The following is a 20050-nucleotide window of genomic DNA, read 5'->3' as shown; positions in this document are numbered from 1 at the left end:
CCCATTCAAGTACAGGAGACAGCACCCTGATCCCTCCCCAACATGCAGGGATCCAATCAGTCCTTTTCAAGTGAAGCAGCAATTCACCTGAACTTCCTCTATTCTTTGTATTTGGTGTTTACAACATGATCTCCTCTTATAGTCATAGTCATACTTTATTGATCCTGAAGGAAATTGATTTTCGTTACAGTTGCCCCAACCAAGAATAGGGTATAAATATAGCAATATAAAACCATAAATAATTAAATAGTAATATGTAAATTATGCCAGGAAATAAGCCCAGGACCAGCCTATTGGCTCAGGGTGTCTGACCCTCCAAGGGAGGAATTGTAAAGTTTGATGGCCACAGGCAGGAATGACTTCCTATGACGCTCTGTGTTGCATCTCGGTGGAATGAGTCTCTGGCTGAATGTACTCCTGTGCCCAGCCAGTACATTATGTAGTGGATGGGAGACATTGTCCAAGATGGCATGCAACTTAGACAGCATCCTCTTTTCAGACACCATTGTCAGAGAGAAACTAAATCTAGTGTGGATGCTATGTACTCTCCTCCCCGACGGGAGTGGGGCAAACAGCCTATAAGCTGAGTGGGTGAAATCCTTCGTGATGGCACTGGCCGTTTTCTGGCACCTTTCTATATATATGTCCTCAATAGCGGGCAGGCTGGTGCTAGTGATGTGTGGGATAGTTTTGCCTCCCTGTTGTAGAGCCTTCCCATCTCAGAGGAGGGCTGTTGGATGTTTTCTTATTTGAACCTTAACACCCTTTCAAATAGTGGAGTGATAGCGTGACCCTATTACAGCTCAGGGTATTGGAGTTCAGAGTTCAATTCTGACGTCATCTGTCAGTCGTCTATCTATTCCTTGTGGAATGTGTATGTCTTCATTGAATCCTCCTGTTTCATCCCACAGTCAAAAGATGTACCGATTAGTAGTGTAATTGGTCATTGGGAGTTGTCCCGTGATTAACCGGGGTTGCTAGCTGTTGTGGCTCAAAGGGCCTGGAGGGTTTATTCCGTGCTGTATCTCTAAATAAATGAAATGAATGATAAGTTTTCCAATTAAAATGGTGAGTTTAAAGACAGGATGGCAAACCGAACCCAGTCAGCCAGGTGTTGACCATTAAGTTTTCCAAGAAGTCTGACCATTGATTATCAGCGTGTTATTGCACGTCTGTACGTGCTAATGGAAGTTCCCCAGCTGATCTCTGAGTTTTACTGCGTGAGTGGAATTTACCCTGCTGATACATCTGTTGCATTTCTACCCGTGCAGTGTTGTGTAAGAAGCTTGAGAAGGTGCACCTGATTTCCCCAGTCACCTTTAGTGAAGAGTTCAGCACCGTGAGGTTGCAGCACCATCAGGCCTTTACAAACCTACTGCGGGTGGCGAGCAACAGTTTGTGCCTACAGGTGAGTCCGTTAGCTCGGGGATGTCCAGCAAGGAAATAGGCCCTTCAGCTCACTGAATCCACGCCATCCTTTTACACTCACCAATTTTATTCCTCCTCCCTTCCCACCTGTTTTCCCCAGATCCTACCACCAACCTACCCATGCAGGGCAATGTACAACAACCAAATCACCTACTAGCATGTCTTTGGGACATGGATGGAACTGGAGCACTTGGAGGGGGGGGGGGAGAGAACTTTTCTCTTTGGAGTGAAGGAGGTTGAGAGGTGACTTGATAGAGGTGTATAAGATGATGAGAAGCATAGATAGAATTAACAGCAGCACCTTTTTCCCAGGGTGGAAACGGCTGATACGAGAGGGCGTAGTTTTAAGGTGATTGGTAGAAAGTATAGAGGGGATGTCAGAGGGAGGATTTTTACACAGTGGTGATTGCATGAGAACATGATGCCAGGGGTGCTGAGAGTTACAGTTATGGGGAGAGCATGCAGATAGCGCGTAGGCAGTACCCAACAGCGGGATCATACCGAGGTTATTGGAGCAATGAAGCAGTAACCCTTGTTGTTTCTTTGTTTATGTGTTTATCTTCCTCCCTCCCTCTATGTTCCTTTCTCTATGAGTGTTCCTCTGATTGTGAGTCGTCTGTATGTATCTGTCTGATCTTTATTTCACTAGCATAGATTCTCCTTCTCAAATCTCTGGACCCACCATAATTCAAATTCAAGTTCAAGTTTATTGTCATCTGACTGTGCATATATACAACCAAACAAAACAGCATTCCTCCAGACTACAGGGGCACCCACACAACACGTATCACACACAGTACATAAAATGAAATATTTCCGTAAACAAGTTAATAAAATATAATTGGAGATACATGTAGTTCACAGTGCAGGTGAACAGTAAGCAGCTCGCTGCGTTGGTGACAAGACCTCAGTAGTGACAGGGTATTCATTAGTCTCTCAGCAGGAGGGAAGAAGCCGTTACCCAGTCTGACTGTCCTTGTCCTGATGCTCCTGTACCTCCTTCCTGACAGTAGCGAGTAGCGATAATGTTACACGCCTCATTTACCTCTCCTCTCAGCCTCCTGTGTTCTAAAGAAAACAACCCCGGTCTATAAAGTTAGAGGAAGGATGTGGAAGCTTTGGAGAGGGTGCATTCGAGAGAGCATGTCTTATGAGGGAAGGTTGAGTGAGCTAGGGCTTTTCGCTTTAGAGTAAAAGAGAATCATAGGTGACTTGATAGAGAGGTATAAGATGATATGAGCCATAGATCAAGTGGACAGGCAAAGATGTTTTCCCCAGGGTGGAGATGGTTAATATGAGTGGGCATAATCTTAAGGTGAATTATAAGGAGGAAATTATAGGGGGGGATGTCATGGAACATGCCGCCAGGAGTGGTGGTAAAGGGAGATACATTAGGGACATTTAAGGGACTCTTAGACAGGCACATGGATGACCAAAAAAAAATGGAGGATTAAGGTGGACGGAAGGGTTCAATTAATTTTGGAGTAGGTTAACAGGTCAGCACGTGAGCCGAACAGCCTGTACTGTGCTGTACTGTTGTATGTTCTGTTAAATTTTTCTTAATAGCTACAATTCTCCAGTCCTTGCAACATCCTTGAAATATTCTCCATTGTAGTGAATCAGTGCTGCAGTATTGTGACCAGAACTGTACTGCTTCCGGAGTGGGGGATTGAAGTCACAGCATTCTGATGTAGGGAGGGCTGTGCTGCCCCTGAACTACAGCCCATTATAGAAGCTAGCAGTGAGTTTCCCAGTGCTGATGATAAATCAGGAGCTTGGGAGGGGTGTTATCCACACTGCAGATGGAATGCTATGCTGAACTCCTCGTGCCCGTTATCCCTTAAAACATTACAAGCAGCAATGTCATTGTATTCCCCAAACAAATGCCCTAATGTTTTTCCAGAGAGCTCATTGAATGAAGTATAGTAGGTTATTGGGTTATTGAAGAGCTTGAGTGTGTTGTCCGTTACAATTTTCATCTACAGTTCTGTGGTTGGATAGCTGAAGGAGGATGCAGTTAGGGAATCTCACTGAGAAATGGTAAGCTTTCTTTGGGAATTTGTGGGGCATATTCTCGCTGCTGTCTGTAAGGAGTTTGTACGTTCTCCGCATGACCGCGTGGGTTTCCTCCGGGTGCTCAGCTTTCATCCTACAGTCCAAAGGGGTACCAATTGGTAGGTTCGTTGGGCATTGTAAATTGTCCCGTGATCAGGGATTGCTGGGCGGCGTGGCTCGAAGGGTTGGAAGGGCCTATTCTGCAATGTATCTTAATAAATAAATAAATTCAGCACTTGTAACGAGGTGGGCTGTTTGCATCACCACAGAAACTGGTTGCTTTTGTCTTCTAGAGGCGTGGTACCAATGGAGATGCCCATCCCCAAGTCCCCTGCAGGTACGTCTAAATCAGGATCAGATTTAAAATCACTGGCATATGTCGTGAAATTTGTTGTCTTTGTGGCAGCAGTACGGTGCAATACATAGAAACATACAGTGAATTACAGTCAGAATATATATACTGTATTAAATAGTTACATTTAAATAGTGAGTTAGTGTTCATGGGTTCATTGTCTATTCAGAAATCGGATAGCAGAGGGGAAGAAGCTGTTCCTGAATCGTTGGGTGTGATTGACGTGGAATTTGTTGTTTTGTGGCAGCAGTACAGTGCGAAGACATACAATTATTATAATTTGCAAAAATATATAAACAGTGTAAAAAAAAATAGGAATGATGAGGTTGTGTTCATGTACCGTTGAAAGATTTGATAGTGGAGGGGTGGAAGCTGCATCTGCATCACTGTTTGGGTCTTCACGCTCCTGATGGTAATAATGAGAAGAGGGCATGTCCCAAATGGTCAGGGTCCCTAATGATGACTGCAACCTTCATGAAGCGCCGCTTCTTGAAGATTTCCTTGGTATTGGGGAGGGTTGTGCCTGTTACGGAGCTAGCTGAGACTACAGCCCTCTGCAGCCTCTTTCGATCCTATGCATTGGAGCCTCCATAGGCTGTGATGCAACCAGTCAGAATGCTGTCCAAGTATATCTGTGGAACAGTAGAGATTTACTGAATCCAGTAAATGAGTTGAAATCCTGTCATGGACATCTTGAACATCTAACTTAACCTTTTTCAAATTTAAAAACAAACCGGGATCTAAAGTATTGCAATTAGTAAAAATTGTCTATGGACTAGCATCTAGTTTCATAAACTGAAGGCATAGCTTAGTAGGGTTAGTTGTAGAACTCTTTGCTTTTAGCTGTAACACACATACAATGCTGGAAGAACTCAGTAAGTCAGGCAGCCTCTATAGATCAGAATAAACAGTGGATGTTTCAGGCCAAGACCCTCCATTAGGATTGGGTTTGCTGTTGGCTATAGTTTTGTAATAGTTTATGCCTGAAAAGCTAATACAAGAGGGGCATAATTTTAAGGTGATCGGAGGAAATTATAGGGGGATGTCAGAGATTTTTTTTTTTACAAAGAGAATGGTGGATGCTAGGAACACTCTGGTATGGGTGATGGTAGAGGCAGATAGGTTATGGACATTTAAGATATGAAAATGGAGCTGGCTATGGAGGATGGAAGGGTTAGATTCATCTTGGTGTAGGCTAAAAGGTTGGCCGAGCATTGTGGGCCAAAGAGCCTACATTGTGGTGTTATGTCCTGTGTTAAACTGCTTACAACACAATTAGTGTCCTATGGACCACTGTAAGAAACCCAATTGATTCATCAGAGACCTGCTGTCCGCTTCAGCACAAGACTGGAGTCACCCATGGTCTTAGACTATACGTCTGTGGACAACAGGACGATTAGGGAAACCAAGCACACTCACCTTACCAGCAATGTGCACATCCCAATTATAAACATTGTACAGAATGCATTAACTAGAGCGCTGAAAATTGATGGTCTGCATTTTGGTTTTTGATCAGAATAGAGGAAACGTTCTTTCAAAGACAGACGTCTCGGTACATGACTGAATTTGAAGAAATCGCCAGGCTGGGTAAAGGAGGCTATGGAAAAGTGTACAAGGTGTGTGATAGAATCTTAGACTTGGATCTTGAGATTCTACGTTTTCAAAGACGAAATTTGAGTTCATTGTCAACTGCACAAGTCCATGTGTGCACAGATGCAATGAAAAACTTACTTGTAGCAGCATGACAGGCACATAGCATTAGATAGGCAGCATTTGCAGGAAATACACCAAGCGTAAATTGTACAGTTTTTTTGCAAGAAAGGACAGAGAACAAAAAAAAACAAAGTCAGTTTTGGTTAGAAGTGATCACTGGTGAGACCTCCACACCATCCAAAACAATTGCGACTTCCCAGTGGCCAAACATTTTAACTCCAATTCCCATTCCCATTCCCATTCTGTTGTGTTAGTCCATGGCCTCCTCTTGTGCCAAAAAGAGGCCAGCCTCAGGGTGGATGAGCAACACCTTGATTCCATCTGGGTACCCTCCAACCTGATAGCATGAACTTCGATTTCTCCTACCAGTGAACAAACTTCCCAACCCCACTTCCTCAGTGCCCCACTCTGACCTTTCATCTCTTCTCACCAGCCTATTACTTTCCCCTCAGTCCCCTCCTCCCTTCCTTTCTTCTAATGTCTACTCTCCTCTCCCGTCAGATTATTTCTTCTCCAGCCCTTGGCCTTTCCCACTCACTTGGCTTCACCTATCATCTCCAGCTAGCCTCTTTCCCCTCCTCCAACCTTTTTATTCTGGCATTCCCTCCCCCACTCCTGAAGTAGGGTCTTGGCCCAAAACATCAACTGTGTACTCTTTTCCGTAGATGCTGCCTGACCTGTTTTACATTGTTATCGTGCCTGACTCAACCACTATTTTTGGCAACCTATTCCCTTTGCATGAAGAATCTGACCCCGATGTCCCTTTTAAATCTCTCGCCTTGGATCTTAAACCAATGCCCTCTTATTTTCAGTACCTCTTCCCTGGGAAAATGATTGTGTTGTGTCTGCAACTTCCACCATTTCCAATGGGACCCTTCTATCAAACACATCTTTACCTCCACCACCACTGTACTCTACACCTTCTGCAGTGATTGCTCCCTTCATGATTCCTGTGTCCATTTGTCCCTCCCCATTCATCTCCCTCCAGGCACTTATCCCTGCAAATAGCAGAATTGCTACACCAGCCCATTCACCTCCTCTGTCACCTCCAGACAGGGCCTCAAACAGTCCTTCGAAGTGAGACAACATTTCACCTGCAAATTGTTGGTGTCATCTACCGTGTCCGGTGCTCCCTATGCAGTCTCTTGAGACCCGACATAGATTGGGGGGACTGCTTTGTCGAGCACCTTGGCTCCATGTGCAAACTGCAGGATTTCCCGGTGGCCATCCATTTCAGTTCCAATCCCCATTCCAGTTCTGATGTGTTGATCTGTGGCTTTCTCTTCTGCCACAATGAGGCCACTCTCAGGTTGGTGGAACAACACCTTGGGTAGCCTCCAACCTGATGCCATGAACATCGATTTCTCCAACTTCCAGTAATTATTTTCCCCCTGCTCCTTTCCTTGCCTTCATTTCCCCACTCTGCCCCCTTCACTACTTTTTGGAGGCTTTTCCATAAGTGTTTCTATACCAGGCTCAATATACTCTGCACCACACATTTATAGAAGCTTGTCAAAGTTTTAGATGACATGCCGAATTTTTGCAAGCTTCTAAGAAAGTATGTTTGTGGATGGTTAGAGATAACTACTCAAGACTTGTATTTATTTTAGGTCAGGAATAAATTGGATGGACAGTTTTATGCTTTGAAGAAGATTCTCATGAAGAAATTAACAAGATTGGACTGTATGAAGGTACTCAGTGTTAATGGTGTTACTATTCACCAAGTGTGACAATCCCTGTGATGCACAGCAGATCATGTAGAACCTGTAGTGAGAGAAACAGAGTTAATGCTTCAGCTTGTCAAGTTTTGGTCAGAAGTTGGGAAAGAACAGGTTTTAAGATGCAGGAGAAGTGGGGAGGGGAGGATGGATCAGAAAGGAAAATATGTAATAGGGTGGAAGGCAGGAAAGATTGAATGAGGATTTTTTTTAAATTTAGAGATACAGCAGAGACCCTTTCTGGTCCTTTGAGCCATGCTGCCCAGCAACCCGCTACTTAACCCCAGTCTAATCACAGGAGAATATACAGTTAGCCTACTAACCCATATGTCCTTGGATTGTGAAAGGAAACTGGAGCAGCCAGAGGAAATGCATACATTCCATGGGGGGGGAACGTACAAACTCCTTACAGAGGACGCTGGAATTGAACTCCAAACTCTGATACCCCGAGCTGTGACAGCTATGCTACTGTGGCTCTCCATGGTGCAGTCTTTCTCTACAAATTTCCTGTTGTTCTGTTTTTAACATTTGCAGCATTTTGTGTTATTTAATGTTTCCAGCATCTACATTATTTTATTTTGATATTATTTGCTGTACAATGGTGTTCACAGGATTTTGGTTGGCTGGTGCAGAACTTTCTATCTGCTCTACAACATCCAAGAATTCCAGTCGGCCATTGCAGCTCCTTGCATGCTTCCGAATTTCCATCACCTCACCATTTGTACTTGCATCTTCTGCTATGTGGGCTTAAACCCTGGAATCCTCTCCCTAAACTATTCCATTTTGTCTGTGAGTGCTTTAAACCTGCCTCTTTCACCAAGACTTGCTGATCTACCCTAATATCACTTTATGTGACTCTCCCAATTTATGCTTGGGAGCTTTTTGCCATATGTAACGTATACAGTATAAATTTATATAAATACACACATGAGAAAATCTGCGCGCGCGTGCGCACACACACACACACACACACACACACAGTGTGGATTGCATGATAGCGTAATGCCATACAGAAACAGTGAAACAGTGATCTGGGCTCAATTCTGCTGTTGTCTGTAAGGAGTTTGTACATTTTCCTCATGATTGTGAGGGGTTCCTCGGAGTGTTTCCATTTGCTCCCACGTTCCAAAGACAGAAAGGTTAGTAGGTTAGTAAGTTGTGGGTATGCTATGTTGGTGTCTGAAGCATGGTGATGTTTGCTGGCTTCCCCCGGCACATCTTTGGACTGTGTTGGTCGTTGTTGCCAAACAATGCATTTCTCTGTATGTTTCGATGTACATGTGACAAATAAAGCACATCTTTGGTAACATTTCCTTTTTCTGATGAACGATTGTTGAGGAATACGAGTTTATTTATTTATTTAGAGATATGGCATAAAATAGGCCCTTCCTCCCAGTGATCCACCTATTTATCCCTGGCCTAATCACAGGACAATTTACGAGGACCATTTAACCAACTGACCTGTACGCCTTTGGAATGTGGGAGGAAGCCGGGGCACCTGGAGGAAACCTACATGGTCACAGGGAGAACATGCAAACTCTTTATAGACGGTGCTGGAATTGAACTCTGTACTTCAATGTCCTGAGCTGTAATAGCTTTGCACTACACTGCTTGGCACCCCCTAATGTTAATTATTCCTCTCTGAAAGCATGTTGCCTGACTTGATGACTATTTCCTGCTTTTCCTGATTTTATTTCTGTTCTTGTGATATTGTCTGAGATGCTGGAGAGCACTCTTCCTTGCTCGATTTTTAAAACAGTGATGGGGCTATGTTTAGTACCAGTACAGCTTTCCCCAATACTAGTACTAGGAATGTCCACTTAGGTAATAGTCTCAAGGTCAAGAAAGATGAGAGATGGCTTGATAGGTGGAGTGGACAGCCATAGACTTTCCCAGGGCAGAAATGGTTAAGATGAGGGTGTTGTATATTTAATATTTGAGTAATATTGAAAATACCTTGTTTGATTAAATAATTCATTATGGGTTGTAAATGTAAGTGAATGGCATACGTCATCATGCCACTATATCATGCATGCGCACCTCACTAAAATAAAACTGCAGTTAGACTCACATTCCCAGCTCCCTTGCTTTCCTTTCAATAGTTTTTATGTTTTGGAGTTACCAAAGATAACAGAGGGGGCGTAATTTTAAGGTGACTAGGGGGACGTCAGAGGTAACTTTTAACACAGGGAAAGAATGCCCTGTCAAGAGTGGTGGTAGAAGCAGACACATTAGGGACATTTAAGAAAGGAACATGGATCAAAGTAAATCTATCACCAAAGTACAGATATGTCACCGTATACAACCCTGAGATACATTTCTTTGCAGCCATTCACAGTAATTACAAAGAAACACAATAGAATCAATGAAAGACCACACATAACAAGTCTGACAAACAACCATTTGCAAAAGACAGCAAAATGGGCAAATACGAAAGGAAAAAAACAATAGGTATTGAGAAAATTAGATGAAGAGGCTTTGAAAGTGAGTCCATGTGTTGGGGAATCATTTCAGTACTGGTTGAGTGAGGTTATCCACACTAGTTCAGGAGCCTGATGGTTGAGGGGTAATAACTATTTCCGAATCTGGTGGTGTGGGTTCTAAGATTCCTGTATCTTCTTCCTGAAGGCAGCAATGAGAAGAGAGCGTGTCCTGGGTGGTGGGAGTCCCTGGTGATGGGAGCTATTTTCCTATGGCTGTGTTTCATCTAAATGTGCTCAATGGTGGGGAGGGTTTTACCCGTGATAACGCCATAAGACATAGGATCAGAATTAGACCATCTGGTCCATCAAGTCTTCTCTGCTATTCAATCATGGCTGATCCTATTTTCTATCTCCTCCTCAACCCCAGTTCTCAGCCTTCTCCCCGTAACCTTTGATGCCATGTCCAATCAAGAACCTATCCATCTCTGCCTTAAAATACACCCAACGACTTGGCCTCCATAGCTGCATGTGACAACAAATTTCACAAATTCACCACCCTTTGGCTAGAGAAATTTCTCGGCATCTCTATCCTGAGGCTGTGCCCTCTAGTCCTAGACTCCCCCACCATGGGAAACATCCTTTCCACATCTACTGTGTCTAGGCCTTTCAACATTCGAAGGGTTTCAATGAGATCCCTCCTCATCCTTCTAAGTTCCTGCGAGTACAGACCCAGAGCCATCAAATGTTCTTCGTATGATAAACCTTTCATTCCTCATTCCTCAGTGATATCTGAGCTGTATCCACTACTTCTTGGAAGCTTTTTCCGTAACAGGGCATTAGTGTTTCTATACCAGGCTGTCATGCAACCGCTCAATATACTCTGCACCACACATTTATAGAAGCTTGTCAAAGTTTTAGGTGACATGCCAAATTTTTGCAAACTTCTAAGAAAATAGAGGCACTGCGGTATGGAGGTCTGTGTAAGGGAGAAGGATTAGATTGATCTTAGAGTAGGTTTAAAGGTCGACACAACATCATGGGCTGAATGGCCTGTACTGTGCTGTAATGTTCTATGTTCGAAATTTATTACCAAATTATGTACAAGTTATCACACACTACCTTGAGATTCATTTCCTTGCAGGCATGTACAGAAATAAAGAAATATAATGGAATCTACGAAAAACCGTACATAAACAAAGGCTGACAACCAACTGATGTGCAAAGAAGACAAAATTATCTAAATAAAAATATAAAAAAATAAGGGTTGTGGGTTTTGATGTATAACTGAAGTCTTCTCTTTTGTTCTGTCTCAGGTCTTACGAGAAGTTAAGGTTCTGGCAGGTCTTCAACATCCAAACATAGTTGGCTATCACACTGCTTGGATTGAGCACGTAGAACCATCGGTCCTGAAAAGTAATTAAACCTCATCTATATAACATCTTAAAGTTACATTCCACCCTCATTATCACACTTTAACCCATGTATTTTCTCTTTTTCTCACTGTCAAGGTAATCGAGTGTCTCCTGGAAATCTATATGCATTGAAGGGCCCTTGTGTTACAGAAGATGGCAAGTAAGAAGCGCGTATACTGTAACTGAGAACTTACTATCTGAATAGGAGGTGGAATGGGATGTAGGACTGATAGAAAACACTCTGCTGCACAGCATTTAGTCGGTGAGGAGAAACTCTAGACCATCTTTATTGATCACATGTACATCGAAACATACAGTGAAATGCGGATTCGGTGTTCTTTGGACAAATAAATGATTAACAACCAACACAGTCCGGAGGTATGCTGGGGGCAGCCCGCAAGTATTGGCGTGCTTCTGTTGCCCACGACTCACTGACCCTGACCGTACATCTTTGGAATTGGGAGGAAACCCACACAGCCACAGCAAGAATGCGCCAACTCCTCGCACCGAGCAGCAGGAATTGGACCCACGTTGCTGGCGTTGTAAATACAGGCATCCGTTAGTCCTGCGAGACCATGGATCTGCGCCTGGAAAGTCTTCACTCTCCAGGGTGCAGGGCTGGGCAAGGTTGTATGGAAGACCAGCAGTTGCCCATGCTGCAAGTCTCCCCTCTCCACGACACCAATGTTGTCCAAGGGAAGGGCACTAGGATCCATACAGCTTGGCACCAGTGTCATCACAGAGCAATGTGTGATTAAGTGCCTTGCTCAAGGACACAACACGTTCCCTCGGCTGGGGCTCGAACTCACAACCTTCAGGTCGCTAGTCCAATGCCTTAACCACTTGGCCACATGCCCACAATGCTGGTGCTGTAAAGCATTGTATTAACCGCTACACTATGCTGCTCCCCCACACCAGCTTCCCCCAGTGAAAGCACGGTAACACTCCCAACACGCTGGAGGAACTCAGCAAGTCGGGCAGCATGCGTGGAAATGATCAGTCAAGGTTTCGGGCCGGAACCCTTGTTTACGAAAGCACGGTAATTTCTCCAGAAGCATGCACTGATGGCTGCTTTGTATTCGTTCAGGGGATGTAAATGTAACTCGCACTGCTGTCACTTATTACACATACCTAATTGTTCCTGAGTTGAGAAGACTATTGCAAGGCATAAAAGATGGACAGAAAACCTGTTGCTTATGATCATTTTTACTAAGTGTTACAAGAGCAAAGACTAAAAAGGGAGAGGAAATATGAGGAGCGAGAATGATGGAAGAGACGAGGGGAAGAGAAGGTCTCTCTTCCTTCCCACCACTGCCTGTAAGGATTGCACATCATCCCTGTGACTGTGTGGGTTTCCTCCGGGTGATCCAGTTTTCTCCCACAGACCAAATACATACCGGTTAGTAGGTTAATCGGTGATTGTAAACTGTTCAGTGATTAGGCTATGATTAAATCAGGGGACTGCTGGGTAGTGTGGCTTGGAGGGCCAGAAAGGCCTATTCTGCACTGTATCTCAATAAATAATAAACAAATCTTACGCCAGACCACTGATAACAGGAAATTCCACTGACATTGCAACAGATAACAATTGTCCAATTAGATAGCCAGGTTCAAGTAATGTGACACCTACCAGTGAAAGCAAGAAGTTTTCAAAAAAAAAACAGAGGCAAGTGTAACTAGTGAATAACTCACTGAACAATCACAGGTGATTATATAAAAATACAAACAAACATTGTAATGTTGAACTACCAGAAAATCAACGATTCTATAGCCCAGTACATCAAACTCAACCACATTATGGGCCTGGAGTCACACGCAAGCCAGATCAGATATTGATGATTCATGTGAAGTGTAGAAGGTATGTGGAGTGTTGGCCATTATTGGTCAGAAGATTGAGTTCAAAGGCCTGTGAGGTAATGTGGTAGCCTTATAAAACTCTGGTTAGACCACACTTGGAGTATTGTGTTCAGTTCTGGTCGCCTCATTATGGGAAGTATGTGGAAGTTTTAGGGAGGATGCAGAGGAGGTTTACCAGGACGGTGCCTGGATTAGAGACCATGCCTTATGAGGACAGGTGGAGCGAGTTAGGGCCTTTATCTTTGGAGTGAAGGAGGATGAGGGGTGACTTTATAGGTGTATAAGGTGATAAGGGGCATAGATCAGAAGGACAGCTGGAAACTTTTTGCCCAGGGTCAAAATGGTAAGAAGAACAGGCATAATTTTATTGGAAGAAGGTATGGGGGCGACTCAGAGGTATTCTTTTTCACACAGAGTGGCAGATGTATGAATTGCCTTGCCTGGGTGGTGGTAGAGGCAGATGCATTAGGGACATTTAACACACTCCTAGGCACATGGATGAAAAAAACAATGGAGGGCTATGTAGGAAGGAGGGGTTAGATTGGCCTTAAAGTAGGTTAAAAGGTCAGCACAACATAGTGGGCTGAAGGGCTTGTACTGTGCTGTACTGCTTTGTGTTCTCTGTAAGTGCACTATTTGTTTTCTTTGTAGTTTCAAGGTTAGGTTTATTTATTTGATAGCATAAAAATTTTAAAAACTAACTCAACAAATTCATTTCTGTAGGGAGTCTTCCATCCAGAACACACAAACCAGTGGCTCAGGTATCATTTTTGCAGACCCTAGTTCTGCTGTGAGAGTGGGAGAGACTCCGTCAGGAAGCGGGCTTGTTGAGGAAAAGATGAATGTGGAGAGTTCAAAGGAAAATGACAAGCAGATTTCCACCCACAGTGAAAGCAGAGGGGTGAAGCCAGCGAGATGCTGTGAAAATGGACTACTGGGTGCCAAGGGCCTCAGCACGCATCAGCCTTGTTTTGATTCCAAGGATGTGTCTGTGCACGGCACAGATCTGAGCTCAGAGCCACCAGTGCAGCAAGACAGAAAGAACAAACCATGCAAGATGATTGAGACAATGGAGACTGAGGGACAAGACCTCAAGAGCACTCAGGAAATGGACACAGGTGACGTGGAGATGTCAGGTTCATCTATAGACCTGAGCAATAGTTGGTCGTCAGGGAGTGATACATCTTTCACAGACGTATCTCCTGGGTCCCAGGTGAGGAAGCATTCTACCATCAAAATCCTATGTAGTGTTGTCCTTACACTTGTAATTGTTTTAAAGAATATTAGTAATTGAGAGAGAATGTATTGTGGCAGTTTGTGTTTGCTTCCACAGATGCAGTGGGTTTAAACCATAAGACATGGGTGCGAAGTTAGGCCATTTAGCTCATCGAGTCTTCTCTGCCATTCCATCATGGCTGATTTATTATACCTCTCAATCCCATTTGTCTGCCTTCACCCTGTAACCTTTGTTGCCCTGACTAATCAAGAATCTGTCAGCCTCCCCTTTAAATATACTCAATGATTTGACCTCCACAGCCACGTGTGGCAATGAATTCCACAAATTTACCACCACTGGCTTAAGAAATTCCCTGCTCTAAAGGGATATTCCTCTATTCTGAGGTTGTGCCCTCTGGTCCTAGACTCCCCCACTATAGGAAACATTCTCTCCACATCCACTCTATCCAGGTCTTTCAATATTTGATAGGTTTCGTTGAGCTCCCCCCCCTCATTCTTCTAAACTTCAGTAAGTACAGACCAAGAACTATCAAATGCTTCTAATATGTTAACACTTTCCCAAGATCATTCTCCAATGCCAGGACCTCTTTCCGTAGATGAGGGGCCTAAAATTGTTAATGATTCTGCAAGTGCGGTGTGACCAGTGCTTTATAAGCCTTAGCATTATATTCTTGCTTTAAGTGCAGAGAATGATCCCTCTATACTGCCCCATGCCAGAGTAGAAAGGACTAGCTACAGAACAAATCGTCCCTTTACATTTTTCCATTAATCATTCCCAAGACAAAATCACAGATTATTTCTGATCTGCATTAATACACATTCCCATGATTGTTAGTTATTAGTTAGACACTAAATTAGATATTGTGTCATTAGTTATCAGTTAGTATTAGTTAGACTCTCTGGAGCTTGGGTTTTGGAATTTTGAGTTGTATTCTGGTACTCTGTAAGGCTTTTGTAAGTTCTCACCATAACCACGTGGGTTTCCTCCCACAGTCTAAAGACGTACCATTTAGTAGGTTAACTGGTCATTGTGAATTGATCTGTGATTAGGCTAGGGCTAAATAGCTGGCGTTAACCGCTGTGGCTCATCGGGCTGGAAGGGCCTGTTCTGCTCTGTATCTGTAAATAAAGAGACTGCAGTGCGGTGGACGGGAAGGCTCTCCAGTGGGTAATCAAATCCACCCAATGCATCACCAGCACCAGCCTACCTGCCAGCAAGGACATGTATACGGAGAGGTGACGGAAAAGGGCCAGCAACATCATGAAGGATCCGTCCCACCGTGCTCATGGACTGTTTGTCCCACTCCCATCGGGGAAGAGGCTACATAGCATCTGTGCCAGGACCACCAGACCCAAAGACAGTTACTTTCCACAAGCAGTAAGGTTGATCAACACCTCCACCTTCTAACCCACCCACCACCACTACTTTATCATTTCCTGTCCGTCACCACTGTTAGCTGTCTCCTGCACACTGGTTGTCTGCCTGCTGGGTGCAGTCATTCCATGATTCCATTGTCGTCATCATCATCACTAGTTGAAACTAATTTGGCAGGGCGATGGTAAGCAGAGTGATAGTGCTGAGGATAAGGTAGTTAGTTTACAAACAAAAGCAATGTGTAGTGAAACTCCTAGCAAGGAGAGGGTGATGATATGGCAACATTGCAGTCAATAGGATGAATTGCAACATAAAAGGTGGACAAAATCAAAAAGAGTGAATACAGGACTGAAGATGTTATATTTAACTGTGTGCAGTATACAGAATAAGGTCGATGAACTTGTAGCACAGTTACAGATTGGCATGTATAATGTTGTAGGCATCATTGAATCATGACTGAAAGATTATAGCTGGGAGAAACTAAATTTCAAAGTGTCAGTATTTCAGTGGAATAAAGGAAATTACAATGGCATGAGAGGGGAACTGGCCAAAGTTGACTTAAAAGTGACACTAGCAGGAAGGACAGCAGAGCAGCAATGGCCGGAGTTTCTGCGAAAAATGAGGGAAGTGCAAAACAGATATATTCCAAATAAAAAGAAATTTTTGAATGGAAGAAAGACACTACCGTGGCTGACAAGTGAAGTCAGAGCCAAAGTAAAAGCAAGAGAGAGGACATACAAGGAAGCCAAAGCTAGCGGGAAGATAGAGGATTGGGAGGCTTTAAAAAATTTGCAGAAGGAAACTAAGAAGGTCATTAGGAAGGAAAAGATGAATTATGAAAGGAAGCTGGCGACTAATATCGAAGAAGATACTAAAAGCTTTTTTAAGTATATAGAGGGTAAAAGAGAATTGAGGGTAGATATAGGACCAATGGAAAATGATGCTGGAGATATTGTATTGAGAGACACAGAGATGGCAGAGGAACTGGACGTGTATTTTGCATCAGTCTTCACAGTGGACGACGTCTGCAGTATATCGGACATTCAAGAGTGTCAGGGAAGTGAAGTTTGTGCAGTGAAAATTATGACTGAGAAGGTGCTCAGGAAGCTTAATGATCTGAGGGTGGAAAAATCTCCTGGACCTGATGGAATGCACCCTCGGGTTCTGAAGGAAGTAGCTGGAGAGATTGCGAAGGCATTAACAATGCTATTTCAAGAATCAATAGATTCTGGCATCGTACCGGATGACTGGAAAATTGCAAATGTTACTCCGCTATTTAAGAAGGGTGGGAGGCAGCAGAAAGGAAACTATAGACCTGTTAGCCTGACATCAGTGGTTGGGAAGTTGTTGGAGTCAATTGGTAGGGATGAGATTACGGAGTACCTGGAGGCACATACAAGATAGGCCAAAGCCAGCATGGTTTCCTAAAAGGAAAATCCTGCCTGACTAACCTACTGCAATTTTTTGAGGAAATTACAAGCAGGGAAGACAAAGGAGATGCGGTAGACATGGTGTATGTACTTAGATCTTCAGAAGGCCTTTGGCAAGGTGCCGCACATGAGGCTGCTTAGCAAGATAAGAGCCCATGGAATTACAGGGGAGTTACTAGCATGGGTGGAGCATTAGCTGATCAGCAGAAAACAGAGAATGGGAATAAAGGGATCCTATTCTGGCTGGCTGCTAGTTACCAGTGGAGTTCCACAGGGGTCGGTGTTGGGACCGCTACTTTTTATGATGTATGTCAACGATTTGGACTACGGTATTAATGGATTTGTGGCTAAAATTGCCGATGATACAAAGATAGGTGGAGGACCGGGTAGTGTTAAGGAAACAGAGAGCCTGCAGAGAGACTTAGATAGTTTAGAGGAATGGGCAAAGAAGTGGCAAATGAAATACAATGTTGGAAAGTGTATGGTCATGTACTTTGGTGGAAGAAATAAATGGGTGGATTATTATTTAGATGGGGAGAGAACTCAAAATGCAGAGATGCAAAGGGACTTGAGAGTCCTTGTGCAGGCTAAAGGTTAACCACTAGGTTGAGTTGGTGGTGAAGAAGGTGAATACAATGTTGGCGTTCATTTCTAGAGGTACTGAATATAAGAGTAGGGATGTAATGTTGAGGCTCTATAAGACACTCGTGAGACCACACTTGGGAGTATTGTGTGCAGTTTTGGGCTCTTTATTTTAGAAAGGATATACTGACATTGGTGAGGGTTCAGAGAAGATTCACAAAATTGATTCCAGGATTGAAAGGGTAACTGTATGAGGACCATCTGGCAGCTCTTGGGCTGTATTCCCTGGAGTTCAGGAGAATGAGGGGGGATCTCATAGAAACATTCCGAATGTTAAAAGGCCTGAACAGATTAGATATGGCAAAGGTATGAGATATGGCGTCAATTTAGAACAGAGATGCGGAGAAATTACTTTAGTCAGATGGTGGTAAATCTGTGGAATTTGTTGCCACGAGTGGCTGTGGGGCCAAGTCATTAGGTGCATTTAAGGCAGAGATAGATAGGTTCTTGATTAGCCAGGGCATCAAAGGGTATGGGGAGAAAGCAGGGGAGTGGGGATGACTGAAAGCATTGGATCAGCCCATGATTGAATGGCGGAGCAGACTCGATGGGCCAAATGGCTTGCTTCTGCCCTATATCTTATGGTCTTATAATATCAACTCTAACCTCCCTTTTACTCTTTATATAACTGAAAAAACCTGGTATCCTGATTTGTATTATTGGCTAGTTTGTCCTCTTATTTCATCTTTTCCCTTATAACTTTTTTAGTTGCCTTTTGGTGGATTTTAAAAGCTTCCCAATCATCCAACTTCCCACTTAGTTTTGCTACCTTATATGCCCTTTCCTTGGCTTTTATGCAGTCCTTAACTGCCCTTGTTAGCCACTGTTACCTACCCCTGCCATTTGAGAATTACTTCTTCTGTGGGACATACCAATCTTGCGCTTAACGTCCAAGGATGCATATTGTATTGAAAGGACAGGTGGGAAGGCAGAGGGAGTGACGTTGCTCTTTAGGTTAAAAATAAACTCAGATCGTTAGAAAGAGGTGACATAGGATCGGAAAGTGGTGAATCCTTGTAGGTAGAGCTAAAGAACTGCAAGGGTTAAACTCCCTAATGGGAGTTGTATACAGACCCCCAGAACAGTAGTAAGGATGTGGTCTACAAATTACACTGGGAGATAGAAAATGCATATCAAAAGGGAAATGTTACAATAGTCATGGGGGATTTCAATATGCAGGTAGAATAGGAAAATCAGGTTGATGCTGGATCCCAAGAGGGGGAATTTTTGTTCATAAATTTCAGGGTCTTTTATTTCTTTGTTTGTTAGACCCAATTTCATCTTGCTCTTCATATACAAATGCAATTGTGTGAAGGCTCTCTTCAAGACTGGATTTTGGAAAGGAATACCAAACCAAGACAGAACGTGGCAGTTACCTGTGAGTTGTTTAATTCATCATTATACCCTGCATTTGACTTTCCTTCCCTCCTAGAGGGCATATTTCTCATGGAAATGGCAATTCCCTCCTCATCGGTTTGCTCTTGTTCAGGTCCGTTTGCTCGGGTGGAGATGGACCGCACCGTACACATATTTCATCAGCTTCTCAAGGGAGTGCACTTCATCCACTCCAAGGGTGTTGTGCACAGAGATCTGAAGGTGAGTCTGCATCACAAGGTTCACAGGAGCACCAAATAATAGTGTGGTAGGAAGCCAATCTGCCCATTTACTCTGTGCCAGCTTTTCATAGTCATAGTCATAGTCATACTTTATTGATCCTGGGGGAAATTGGTTTTTGTTACAGTTGCTCCATAAATAATAAATAGTAATAGAACCATAAATAGTTAAATAGTAATATGTAAATTATGCCAGTAAATTATGAAATAAGTCCAGGACCAGCCTATTGTCTGACCCTCCAAGGGAGGAGTTGTAAAGTTTGATGGCCACAGGCAGGAATGACTTCCTATGACGCTCAGTGCTGCATCTCGGTGGAATGAGTCTCTGGCTGAATGTACTCCTGTGCCCACCCAGTACATTATGTAGTGGATGGGAGACATTGTCCAAGATGGCATGCAACTTGGACAGCATCCTCTTTTCAGACACCACCGTGAGAGAGTCCAGTTCCACAACATCACTGGCCTTACGAATGAGTTTGTTGATTCTGTTGGTGTCTGCTACCCTCTGCCTGCTGCCCCAGCACACAACAGCAAACATGATAGCACTGGCCACCACAGACTCGTAGAACATCCTCAGCATCATCCAGCAGATGTTAAAGGACCTCAGTCTCCTCAGGAAATAGAGACGGCTCTGACCCTTCTTGTAGACAGCCTCAGTGTTCTTTGACCAGTCCAGTTTATTGTCAATTCGTATCCCCAGGTATTTGTAATCCTCCACCATGTCCACACTGACCCCCTGGATGGAAACAGGGGTCACCGGTAAGAGCACTAAATTTTGTCCCACGATTCCCTGCTC

General features: G+C 43.6%; 1 protein-coding gene across 3 annotated transcripts in view; it reads left to right on the top strand.

Moving 5' to 3' along the window:
• Positions 1-20050, top strand: part of eif2ak1 (eukaryotic translation initiation factor 2-alpha kinase 1) — a 62421-nt gene that overhangs the window by 17368 nt on the left and 25003 nt on the right. For 2 of the 3 annotated variants that reach the window (XM_063059381.1, XM_063059380.1), the window contains exons 3-11: positions 1272-1408; positions 3777-3820; positions 5352-5451; positions 7159-7239; positions 11003-11102; positions 11198-11261; positions 13682-14171; positions 18911-19019; positions 19131-19237. In XM_063059381.1, the coding sequence (XP_062915451.1) occupies positions 1272-1408; positions 3777-3820; positions 5352-5451; positions 7159-7239; positions 11003-11102; positions 11198-11261; positions 13682-14171; positions 18911-19019; positions 19131-19237 (1232 nt within the window). The remainder of the gene's footprint in view (positions 1-1271; positions 1409-3776; positions 3821-5351; positions 5452-7158; positions 7240-11002; positions 11103-11197; positions 11262-13681; positions 14172-18910; positions 19020-19130; positions 19238-20050) is intronic. The other variant, XM_063059382.1, reaches the window with a different exon arrangement.

This window comes from Mobula hypostoma, chromosome 9 (genome assembly GCF_963921235.1).
Source record: "Mobula hypostoma chromosome 9, sMobHyp1.1, whole genome shotgun sequence".
Taxonomy (NCBI): Eukaryota; Metazoa; Chordata; class Chondrichthyes; order Myliobatiformes; family Myliobatidae; genus Mobula; species Mobula hypostoma.
The sequence above is the reverse complement of the archived record's forward strand: the minus strand, read 5'-3'. Positions and strand labels throughout refer to the sequence as shown.